The sequence below is a fragment of the Loxodonta africana genome, chromosome 14 (genome assembly GCF_030014295.1).
Source record: "Loxodonta africana isolate mLoxAfr1 chromosome 14, mLoxAfr1.hap2, whole genome shotgun sequence".
Taxonomy (NCBI): Eukaryota; Metazoa; Chordata; class Mammalia; order Proboscidea; family Elephantidae; genus Loxodonta; species Loxodonta africana.
In genome coordinates, this window is record NC_087355.1 from 4,360,852 (window position 1) to 4,373,152 (window position 12,301).

The 12,301-nt window shown below is 42.2% G+C and overlaps 1 protein-coding gene across 6 annotated transcripts in view; it reads left to right on the forward strand.

Moving 5' to 3' along the window:
* Positions 1-12,301, forward strand: part of PRKDC (protein kinase, DNA-activated, catalytic subunit) — a 322,104-nt gene that overhangs the window by 189,564 nt on the left and 120,239 nt on the right. For 5 of the 6 annotated variants that reach the window (XM_064267697.1, XM_003408313.4, XM_064267699.1 and 2 more), the window contains 6 exons: positions 306-513; positions 1,230-1,419; positions 3,064-3,279; positions 4,817-4,929; positions 7,685-7,816; positions 11,218-11,397. In XM_064267697.1, the coding sequence (XP_064123767.1) occupies positions 306-513; positions 1,230-1,419; positions 3,064-3,279; positions 4,817-4,929; positions 7,685-7,816; positions 11,218-11,397 (1,039 nt within the window). The remainder of the gene's footprint in view (positions 1-305; positions 514-1,229; positions 1,420-3,063; positions 3,280-4,816; positions 4,930-7,684; positions 7,817-11,217; positions 11,398-12,301) is intronic. The other variant, XM_064267698.1, reaches the window with a different exon arrangement.

The window sequence follows — 12,301 nt, forward strand, 5'->3', positions numbered from 1 at the left end:
GGATTGTTTTACCAAGGTACTGATGTAATTTCTTGAAGACTTCCCAGGTAATAGAGATGAGAATAAAGTCACTCATTTTCTCATCTCTTCTTAAATATGCTAAATATTTATAATATTGCCTTCTTTCAGTACATATTATTTTGCATAATTCAGGTTATGCTCTTAATACAATTTTGAATCTGGCTTCCCTCTGTATTATGCTCTATCTAGATGGAAAATTGCCTCTCTCACATGCCACACATGTAGTGCCTTCTTTCTCATTTGCTGATACCTAAGCACATCCCATTTTCCTCTCTACTTTACAGATTAATTATTCGAAATTTCTGGAGTCATGAAACTAGATTACCGTCACATACTTTGGACCGATTGTTGGCACTAAATTCGTTATATTCTCCTAAAATAGAAATGCACTTTTTAAGTTTAGCAACAGATTTTCTGCTTGAAATGACCAGCCTGAGCCCAGATTATCCAAACCCTGTGTTTGAGCATCCGCTGTCAGAATGCACATTTCAGGTGAGGTCTTCTCCCTGTAACAATAGTAATGAATATTATAAGCCTTCCCTGTCGGTTAGTTAACAGACGTTTTCCAGTAGTGTTTAAGCCAGCTTTCTTACTGCTTTTGGAATGCTCTGCAGTTCTTTTTAGAACACTTGTGTGTGGCTCCCCCTGCGCTCACGCTGTCTACGAAGCACACTCCCCTCACCCTGTCAACCTCAGTTCAGGCTTGCCTTCTCAAGCCCACTGCATCCTCACACGCCCCTCCCACCCACTGGTGGACGTGCCTGGTTTGTTGCTCCCGGTGGCAGCTGTAACACATTGTCAGGACCTATGTATTAACAGCGCTCTTGGTCCTACCTGGCCCCGCCAGCTCTACTGAGGTGGACACTAACAGTGTTTTTCCTCGCTTATATTTTTGGTGTCTTTCCTAGTACCTGGCACATGGTGAGTGTGGAGGAAATATTTGAGTCATTTAACTTATTGTAGTTGTTTGTGGTGCCATTATTGAATGTTACCTAAAGCCTTTGAATGGAGAATGTTAAGGAATAGAAAAATAGATGTTATTTAAATGAAAGTTTTGTATTTGTTAAGTTTTTTCTTTAGCTGCTTTCTTCGGAGAAATGTAAATTATGGCACATATTTGCTGATGGTGCTATTGGATTTTAAATGAAAACATTTCAGTGCTGCTGAAAGGAGGATCATTAGCTCATTGGAAACTTTCCTACCTGCAGGAATACACAATTGATTCTGACTGGCGTTTTCGAAGTACTGTTCTCACTCCAATGTTTATTGAGACTCAGGCTTCCCAAAGTGCCTTGCAGACCCGAACCCAAGATGGCTTCCTCACAGCTCGAGGGCTCATGGCTGGGCAAGTAAGGACCACCCAGCAGCATTGGGACTTCACACCTACCCAAAACACAGGTAACTATCCACCTGAACACCCGAACGTCAAGAAAATGGAATAAATACGCACAAGGCACTCTGACTTGTGGAGGCAGTCTCTGCTTGCAAGAACACGAGCATTTTGTAAGAGAAGATATGTATTAATGCCAAAAAGCATTAAGAGCCATAAGAAAGATATGTCAGTTAAAAGAGGCAGTGGCCGTTTCTCTATGTACATGTTTTTATTGTCCAGAAAAATCTGTTGGGTGTATCAAATTCAAAACATCTTGTATAGCCAAAAACCTTATGCAGTTTGGTTTATTGCTTTGGAGGCTTAGGGTCATGGTTTCCTGGTTATTAATAGGCCTAATAACGTGTTTAGTGCCTCTGTTTTACTTCCTAGTTCGTTGCATAGTTCCGGGGTCTTAAAATCTTGCAAGTGGCCATCCAAGATACAAAAATTGGTCTTTATTTTCCTGAAGCAAGAGGAAGAAGGAGAGTCAGGAACAGGAGGAGGATATGCAATGTGTGGCTAACTGCCTTCATGACCAGCTACCTCCTTTGCCATGAGATCAGAGCTGGATGGTGCCTGGCTACCATTACTGATGATTTTGATCAAAGATTCTGTAGAAGAATCATGATCAAAAGAGGGAAAATCCAGAAGGGAATTTCAAATTCTCATGGAATCCAGACCTTTTGGAGCCACTGAGGCTGGATGAACCCCCAAAACTGTTGCCCTGAGGTAACCTTTAAATCTTAAACCAAAAATATCCCCTGAATTCTTCTTTAAGCCAAGTAATAATTTAACTTAATTAGTAAAGAATATCTGCCTTGAACATTCTATTCCTTTAAAGAACTATCTGTATGGGATCAAACTGACCACAGCAACTCAAAAGATTAGACAGGAGTCTTAGGAGATGGTGAGTCTGTGTTAGTAGGGGAGGTACAACTCAGAAAAGGAGGGTGAGAATGACTACACAACTTGAAGAATGTAGTCACTGTCATTAAATTGTACTTGTAGTAATTTTTGAATTGGTATGTTCTGCTGTATATATTTTGAAGAAAAAAATTTAAAATAAATTATTTTTTAAAAAGCAAACTACAGCTAAACTGAATTTATAGACTGTTTATATTTCATGACACAGTTACTTCTTAAATGGTTTACCTGTTTTCTTTGAATAGCGCAGTATAAGTTGTATAGTAAAATTTCTTCATTGTTTTCTATGAGCACTTCAAAGTTTTTCGTTGATACAATTTTTTCCAGTTCTATTGGTTCTGAAAGTAGGTCTAATTTAAATAATTGCAATGGAAGTTTTATGACACCGATATTAGAAATCCTGGGAGGTTAGTACCAAAAAGGAGAATAATACCCTGTAATAGAAAGCATCAATGACCCTAGCACCCTCGCAGAGGAGTCTGCAGCTGGCTTCTTGTTTAAACAAACGCCGACCTGCCCCCCCGTCTTACAGCCCCACCTGCACCTCTGTTAACCCAGGTGCTGCAAGTGAACACCGGGAGCTGAGAGGTGGGGATTCTTATCCTCGGCAGTTTGGCTGCCCAAGCAGGGGCCCGCTCCCTCACTGTGCTCCAGCAACCCTGCCCTTTCACTCCCGGGTATGTGGGCATGAGGAATTGTGTGGTTGTGAGACATGTTCTAATACATTCTGACACACACATTTGCAGATGGAAGAAGCTCATTTAATTGGCTAACTGGAAGCAGCATTGACCCGTTGGCAGATTACGTGGTCTTGCCGTCGTCTGATTCCCTGTCTTCCTCCTTGCTGTTTGTTCACAAGAGGAGGGAGAAATCACCAAGAGCATCCTCGAAGTCAGTAGGACCTAATTTTGGGAAAAAGAGGCTAGGCCTTCCAGGGGATGAGGTGGATAACAGTGTTAAAGGTAAAGCAAGGTTTCTGAAGACCATTTACAATAACCTACCCTCTAAATTAGTGCAGACTGTCTTCTTACTCTATATTCTGACTGTATTCATATTGTTATGTAACCTGTGATTAAGTCCATTAAAACTGGATTCAGCGTTGGATGGATGCTTACCACGTTGAAAGCATAGTTTTAGGTGTCTGGAAAAACTTTTGAATGAGTTAGACTCAATCTGCTCCTTTACAGACTACACAGAACATGGCGGGAGAGGTAAGGCAAGAAAATGATGATGAGTTTCCTGTGCTGCTGTCACACAAGTACCACAAGGGCGTGGCTTTCAGGAACATGGTTATTTTCTCACATAAAAGTCCAAATCAGGGTCTTGGCTGCATCACTTCCTTCTGCGAGCCTCTCTCCTAGTTTCTGGCATCTGTTGGCAGTCCTTGGCGTTTCTTTGTCATAATCTAGTGTGTCAGACCTCGTCTAAATTCCTGAGGAGGGAGAATGAGAATTACTATCAGCCCAAAGCTGGTTTCTCTGAGACGATGGTCAGACATACTCCACTCTCCAACTTTTTCACCATTTCTGACACTAGCTGTCCTCCCCATGGCACTGTCTACTTCTCTTTTGTGTTTGATAATTCAATGTGATGGCCACACAGAACTTACAGACCATACTCATGATTATGTGGTTTATTAGGGAAGAACAGGCTACAACTCAGGAGAGACGATACAGTTTGTCAATCAGAACAACAGCTAGCCAAGACAGCCTGTCTCATGCCATCTCTTGCCTTCTTTGGTGTTACAGCTCTCTCTCTCTCCTGGGTCTAGGAGGTTCTCAGCTCAGGGATTTCAGGTCCAAAGGATGCATTCCACTTCAGACTCTTTGATGGTAGTGAGGTTCCCCTCCAGTCTCTAGGATTAGCCCTTATAAGCCTAGCAGGATGGCAAAACTAACCAGTCCCTTGGGTGGACCACAGTCGTTTAATTTGCATAGTAATCGGCCAGTCCCCACAAGAGTTTTATGCACCTTTTTTGCATAGTAAATGTCCAATCCCTGCAAAGGTTTAATGGTCCAATTCCTTTGCAAGATTGTGGCCTAGCAAATTATCTTGGTAGAAGTACAAACCCTGGGCCAGAATATAAGCAAATGTTTTGAATTGAATTATGTTCCCTAGAGATATGTATTGAAATCCTAGTCAGTTCAAGTCATACCAGTATAGGGCGGATGCTGAACCTAATCACTTCTGAGTTATAAGAAGGTCAGAATAGACCTGATAACAACAGAAGTAGATGGATCTCCAAGGGTTGCCCCAAAGAGATGAAGAAGAATCTGTTCCTAGAGCCACACCCTGAATTTGTACTCTAGCCTCCTGAACTGTGAGAAAATAAATTTCTGTTCTTTAAAGCCACTCACTTGTGGTATTTCTGTTATAGCAGCTGTAGCTAACTAAGACAGCAGGCAGCCTCCCTTTCATTGTTTGGGGTTCTGGGCGGGGTGAAGGTGACTGCATTGTTAAACAGCCTATCCCTAACTGGTCCTGCTTTGTCTTCTTCAGGCACAGATGAGCAGGCAGAAATATTAAGATTACGTAGACGATTTTTAAAGGACCAAGGAAAGCTCAGTTTGATGTATGCCAGAAAAGGTGTTGCTGAACAGAAACGAGAGATGGTGTGTATCTTTTTCGGGGAAGTGATTGGTTGGAAATGTCTGTTTCAAGTCACAGGATACATGCTGTTTGGGAAGTAAGCATCCACTCAGGTACTGGCTCGTGTAGGTACACATACCACAGTCACACTGCATGAAGTGAGGCTGCTTATGAGCCACAGTCTCCTCTGACATCTGTAGTAGGCTTGGCGAGTTGCCTACCTGCGTCTGTGGGCGGCTTGCCCAGATCCTCTTCTCTGCCTCTTAGCTCTGCCTCTCCCTGCAGCTCAGGTCAATTCTTCTCTGTGTAGCCTGGGTTTCTCAATGCATGGGAAGAGGCCCCTCCTTGTTCCAGAAGTTTACATCCTACAGCTTCAGCTGCTTGAAGGCATTGGCCCCCGTCTGTGTCTCAGACCAGAGCCCTGGGGGGACTCATTGACCCTCCCTGGGACGTGGGCCACTGCTGTGGTCAGGGGCTGGTGCTGTTGTAGCCACCTGCTCTCCTGGAGGCACCTGGATGGGGAAGGAGTAGAGGCCCTACTTCATGAAAAAAGAAAACGTTTTTCAGAACTTGAAGTATCAAAAGAACTTGCTTAGCTCTGGCTTCAATTTTGCTTAAATCAGTACTTATTACATAATTTGCAAAAAAGGTAGAGTGGATTGTGGAAAATCACTGGCATTGTTCTAATTCAGTTTAAATCCTTAGCCATTTAATTAACTTTCAAATCTGAGTATGAAGTGGTTGAATGGCTCCACTATATTTTCTTCGGGGAAAGAATGAATTTTTATCTTACTCCTGTCATTCTAACTACCACTCTTGCTCTGAAGACAAGGGTGCAAAGTTGGAGTGTCCTAGAGGTCCCCATCTGTCGTCTGTCATTGCACCGCCCTGGCCGTGCTCTGTCTGCCGGCTGAGAAGTCAGACGGGCCTCCTTATTAAACCATGTCTAGTCAGCAGAAAGATTGAATAGATAGAATAGGTGTAAAGATGTATGCTGAGCAAATAGTAATAAGGTGGACTGTATGAAGAAGAATGGGGCATCAGGATTGGAGGAAGACTCATTAACAACCTGCATTATGCAGATGACACAACCTTCCTTGCTGAAAGTGAAGAGGACTTGAAGCACTTACTGGTGAAGATCAAAGACCACAGCCTTCAGCACGGATTACACCTCAACATAAAACAAAAATCCTCACAACTGGACCAATAAGCAACATCATGATGAATGAAGAAAAGATTGAGATTGTCAAGGATTTCATTTTACTTGAATCCACAATCAGCAGCTCTGGAAGCAGCAGTCAAGAAATCAAAAGATGCATTGCATTGGGCAAATCGGCTGCAAAAGACCTCTTTAAAGTGTTAACAACGAAGATGTCACTTTGAGGACTAAGGGATGCCTGACCCAAACCATGGTGTTTTCAGTTGCCTCATATGCGTGTGAAAACTGGACAATTAATAGGAAGACTGAAGAAGAATTGACAACTTTGTGATGTTGGTAAAGAATATTGAATATACCATGGACTGCCAAAAGGATGAACAAATCTGTCTTGGAAGAGGTACAGCCAGAAGCAAGGATGGCGAGACTACATCTCACATACTTTGGACATGTTATCAGGAGGGATCAGTCCCTGGAGAATGACATCGTGCAAAAAGAGGAAGACCCTCAGTGAGATGGATTGACACAGTGGCTGCAACAATGGGCTCACGCATGGCAACAATTGTGAGGATGGTGCAGGACCGGGCAGTGTTCCATTCTGCGGTGCATAGGGTCACTACATGTCGAAATTGACTCGACGACCTAATGACAACAAGTCAGCAGAAGAAGGAGCCCTGGGAGTGCAGTGGTTAAGCACTCAGCTGCTAACTGAAAGATCTGCAGTTTAAACCCACCAGCTGCTTTGCAGGAGAAGGGTGTAACAACCTGTTTCCAGGAAGGTTACGGCCTTGGAAGTCCTATGAGGCAGTTCTGCTCTGTCCAGTAGAGTTGCTATGAGGTAACAGGTTTTTAAGTCAGGACTGCCGGATAGAGGATAGCGATTGCAGGGCTGTGTTTCACATGACACAAAGCAGGGCGTGTAGCATTGAACCTCCCAAGCTGAGAAGGGGCTGCTGAGTAGGGAGCACCCCCAGTAGGGTGCTGGGTGTGTAGGTGTGGCCTCTCTTTGCAGTCACTTGTGGCCCATTGAGCAAATAAATATTTTGGGAGCCTTGTGCTGTGTGCCAGGCACTGCTCCAGGTGTCAATGCTGTAGAGGTAGCAGCGGACAAGACCCTGTGTTTCAGACCATAGCTTGCATGGGGTCGGGAATAAGCTAGCAAGGAGCACGACTGGGGAAGACCTGTGTTGAAAGGCAGGACAGAAAGTATGTGGGAAGAGATGGCATCTGAGATGGATACTGACCGAGGGTAAAAAGCTGGAGGAAGCATATCAGCCTGCCGGGCGGGGGACATGAGGTGAGCTCACTGGGGCCATAGCCTTCTGACTGGTGCTTCTGAAAAGATCCCAATCAAATTCTCCCGTTTTTTGACTATTCGGATTACTTTTAAATAATGTTTTCACTGTAAATTTTTATCTTGAATTTATCTTCTCCCACTAAGTGCTACCAAAGCGACTGAGCCATTTTAAATACAATGATCATTGTTTGGCCAAAAAAGAGAGTTGTAATTTCTTTTTTTTTGAGTCATTTATGTTAAGAGATGGTTACTGACAGTTTTGTATTTCATGCACTGCTGATTTTCTGAAATAAAAATTCTAATTTTCTTTTCTTAATTATTGCAGGAGATCAAAAGTGAGTTAAAAATGAAGCAGGATGCCCAAGTCATTCTATACAGAAGTTACCGCCACGGAGACCTTCCTGACATTCAGATTAAACACAGCAGCCTTATCACGCCCTTGCAAGCTGTGGCCCAGGTCTGTTCCTAAATGGTCACGTTTTCTATTAACAGACAAGTCTCTATCTAACAGTCCTGGGGTCTACTGGGTTTAGGGCAAAATGGTTGAGGCAACACTGTATCATAAATGAAGTGTTGATGTCATAGCAGTGGACCTGGTTTAGAGACCTTGTCCCAGTCCTAGCTCTGCCACTTACTAATTCTGTGCCTCCTATTTCACGTGACAAGACTGACTCAGAGTCATCTAGAACATAGCCCCGAATTCCTGTGTCCATGCCAGGTCACTTGATACTCTGAGCCACAGTGTCATCTGTAAGCTCAGAGTAAAATCAGTTTTCTTGCTCAATAATGCTAAGTCAGAATGAAACAATGTGTAAAATATCATTGTAAACTTTAAATTGCAAGCGCTTAAATCATTGCTTACATAAAATAGTGTTTGGAGGGATCAGAGGAGAGTCACTTGAGCAGTGGGATCACTGCTAATATTCCAGAGGGCTGGAAATATTTTTTAAGTCATTGTTTTTTGGGGTGTAAAATAAAGTGTCAAGAGTGAGTGAAATTCCCTAGATGAGTTATTTGATAAAAACAGGATATTTATTCCCCAAGAACTGATTAACATTCCTTTGACTTATATTACAATAAGTTTTAAAAATATCTAAAGACTGTAATATATACAGTATTATGCTATGCACTGAAACATAATGCCTTATATTTTATTGTAGTTATGTTTCCATTATTAATGTTGATTATCACAGTAGATTATATGTGCCTAGCCCCTTGTATTTGCAGGATATTGCAAAAATAGTACAGTTCCTTATAGCCCTTCTGCCAGCATCCCTATTGGTGACATCATATCTAACAGTGATAGAGCATCCAATCTGGACGTGGACACGGGCACAGCACAGTTAACTGGACTGAGCACCTTGTTCGGCCCTATCGTTCTTCACGCACTCATTTGTGTGTATCTGGTTTTCTGCAGCTGTGTCCCGTGAACTGTTAGGAAGTGCTTTCACACACTCATTAGATTCTCCCAGTCATGCCGTGACATGAAGATAGGTGTTAGACAGATGAAGAAGTTAAGGTTAAGGATAGCAGAGTGCTGTGCTGGTCAGGAAGGAGGCAAAGAGGACCAGATGCCCTCTGATGCCCATGTTCTCGCTGTCCCCTGGTCACACCCGGGCCCCCTGGCCTTGCACACAGTATTCATATCACTGCCTCATCTGAGATGTTGGGTCCTGCCCCCTGGCACGTTTTGCACCCTGTCTGTGCTGGAGAGGCATACGTGTGTACTGATAGACACAGGTCAGATGCTTGAGGCTGCAGGGTGCCCAGGGCCTCGGTCCCATCAGTTATCCTATGTGTGTTTGGAAAAACCAGAGGCAGTGGATACTGTTTTGAAAAAGTATGACATACATTTTTCTGTTCTTCAAGGAGGACTGTGTTGCCAGGTATTTCACAAATTTCAATATTTTTCCACAATTGGGCAGTGTTTTTAATATAGATCAAACCTAAGGATCGCCTTTTCCTAACACTATAGCAAATTTCAATACTTTTTTGTTCGGCGGAGTACCTCTTTATGCTAAGGACTACTGTAGTGCCTCAGCAGACAGGTAGAGGAGGCTGTGCCCTCGCGGAGCTGCCCTCCTCACTGAGAGACCACTAATACCAGAGGATTGAGGAGCAGAGATAAGTTAGCCACCATCATTGGCCCTCCTGCAGCAGCAGCTACCTGTGGCTTTGAAGACTTCATTTATCTTAAAAGCCACTATTTTGTCCTTGCAAAATGAGTATATGGGGCTCCCTAGAAAATGAAGGAACTTACATATAAGACTCAGAAGCGATGGGTTAAACAACAGAAGCCTATTCACCATATAGTAGATTTAAAAAAGCAGGCTACCAAACAGTATATACCATATAAAAAAAGTGTTTATGTCAAGAAAAGACACAATGTAGCAGTGAATATCTCTGTGGTATAATTATGGTTTATGTTTCTTTTTTCCTAATCCATATTTTCTAAAATGTACTGTAACTGTTATAACTTTTAATAGTCACATAAATATGTACTTTTTATTCAGACATAGCTTTTATCTAACAAAGTAATTTTTTAATTTTATTCATTCATGCATGCATGCCTTCTTTGAGCCACTGTGGATACTAAGTCATAGTCAGATCACAATTCAGTTCTGTTCTGTTCCTCTTCTGTTTTGACACCATCTGCAACAACTGCAGCCCTTCACCCCCTGACCCTAACCACCAGAGCTAGGTCAGACTTCACAGGTTAAAGGGCACAGTCCTCCAGACTGACAAGCCTGCCCAGAACCACAGAAGCCAGCCACACTTCTGACCTGCTAGTTCCCACAGGATGCAAATGAACAGACACATAGGGTGAGGCCTGGGAGGGTTCCCAACATGGAGCTTCCGTGTCCTGAAAAGGGACATGCTGTCCCCCCATGTGTATCGATGTCTTTCACCAACCAGGAAGCCCATGAAGCTTCCACGTCCATAGCCTTTGTTGGCGCGTCATTATGTAGTAATGACTGATTGAATCATTGCCCATGTGGTTGAACTCAACTGTGGCCCTCCCTCCTCCTCTGAGGTCAGCTGATGTCACACAGTGGGTCTTTCTGGTCTGACCAGCCCCCACCCAAGAATCACCTCCTTAGCAAAACCCAAAGGTGTGGTCTAGATCTATCTTAGATAACAAAGATCTAAGATAACAAAGATCTATATTAGATAACAAAGATACCCCACATAGACTGTCTTCCAGGAACTGTTTTTGGTGCAGGGGTGACAGACCTAAATAAGACAGTGCTTCTGGGGCCGGAGCAAGCTGAAGTGACCAGGCAGGTGGCTGGAGAGCCCAGACATACACATTTGGCACTGGCCACCATTGGTTTAACAGTTTAAATGGCCATTAATTTGATTTATTCATGGGACTTTGAAGATTAACGTTGACATTTTATTTAAGCTCATCAATTAGTTATTTTAACCTTTGTGATGATGCTGATGTACAAATAATACCTAAAATCTAAGTCTTTCTCTGAGAGCTTATCAAGTATTGCACGAAACAGATGACTTGCATTATCTAGGCTAATCTTCACAATGACCCTGTGAGGTACATTCTATTACGTTTAAAGATGAGAAAACTGAGGCTCAGACTCACTCCCAAGTGGCCAAGTATGCAATTAAGCCAGCTGTTAAATTCAAACCTCCCTGTCCTCCTGCCTTTTATAAGACACATATCAAACAGATCTATTTTTTTAATTCTAAGTACTCCTCTCTGAATGCCTGTTAAAGCTTTTGAAATGGATTTGGGATATGTTTGCACCAGGTTGTATTTACAAATAAAACTGATGTATTGGTGAATGACAGCGTTTTTAATTCAGATCTTACTGTGTCTTTGTTTTGAATATTTTACAGAGAGATCCAATAATTGCAAAACTGCTCTTTGGCAGCTTGTTTTCTGGAATTCTAAAAGAGATGGATAAATTTAAGACCATGTCTGAAAAAAATAGCATTACTCAGAAGTTGCTCCAGGACTTCAATCGTTTTCTTAATACCACTGTGTTTTTCTTCCCGCCTTTTGTCTCTTGTATCCAGGTAAAAATCTGCACACGCTCTTCACAAAGTACGCATTGTCTATGTTTGCTTCACGTGACTGTATTAAAGTAACTTTATTTGTTTAGCAAGTTCAAGCTCTTGAGAATAACAGGATGTTTAATAGAGTAGATGCATGTTTGGGTTACTTCTTCCCAAATGGGTAGATTTAATTTATTTGTATTTTTTTCCCCAAAAATTAATGCATGACAGAATAATCAGAAATCAAACAGTATAGGAGCATTTTACTTTGTAGTAAGCTAATTTCTTCAGTGCTTTGATGAAGCCCTGCATTTTATTTAGTTGCTTTTTCTTATGTAGTATTTCACTGAATTCTTTCCTGCCTCCTGACTGCCTTCAAGAGATGTTGATTTGTGCAAAGTGATGAGGAGAGTGAAGTCCCTGCCCTCATACAGCTTACAGTCTACTGGGTGGTTGGTAATAATCAGACAGATAAATACAGAGCATAACCTCTGGTAACAGTAAGTGTGCAGTACCTGCAGAATAGCACAAAGATAACAGGCTGGTGCTTTGGCAGGACGGAGATGGCCTGGATCCCAGTGGGTGTGTCCCACCATCTGGGGTGGGTGGGGAGTCCTTCCTGAGGAGTGGCATTCTGGGCAGAGATACTTCATGTAGGTCTACTTTCAGTTAAACGTAATTCCTGGAAGGTGAATTTTTTTCTGAAAGAAATACTTTCTTGGCCATTAAATCATGAATTGTTAGACCTTCCTTAAAAAATCTTTTTGATTCTTTTATCACTTTTATAACTAGTTACCTCCTTGACATAATTACAAAATCATATTCTTTAGTACTATTTATTTGTAGCATTGATTTATACATGAATTTGGTAGTAATTCCTTGACATGAAGTAGTTTTCCTGTTTTATTCTTTTTGGTATAGCATG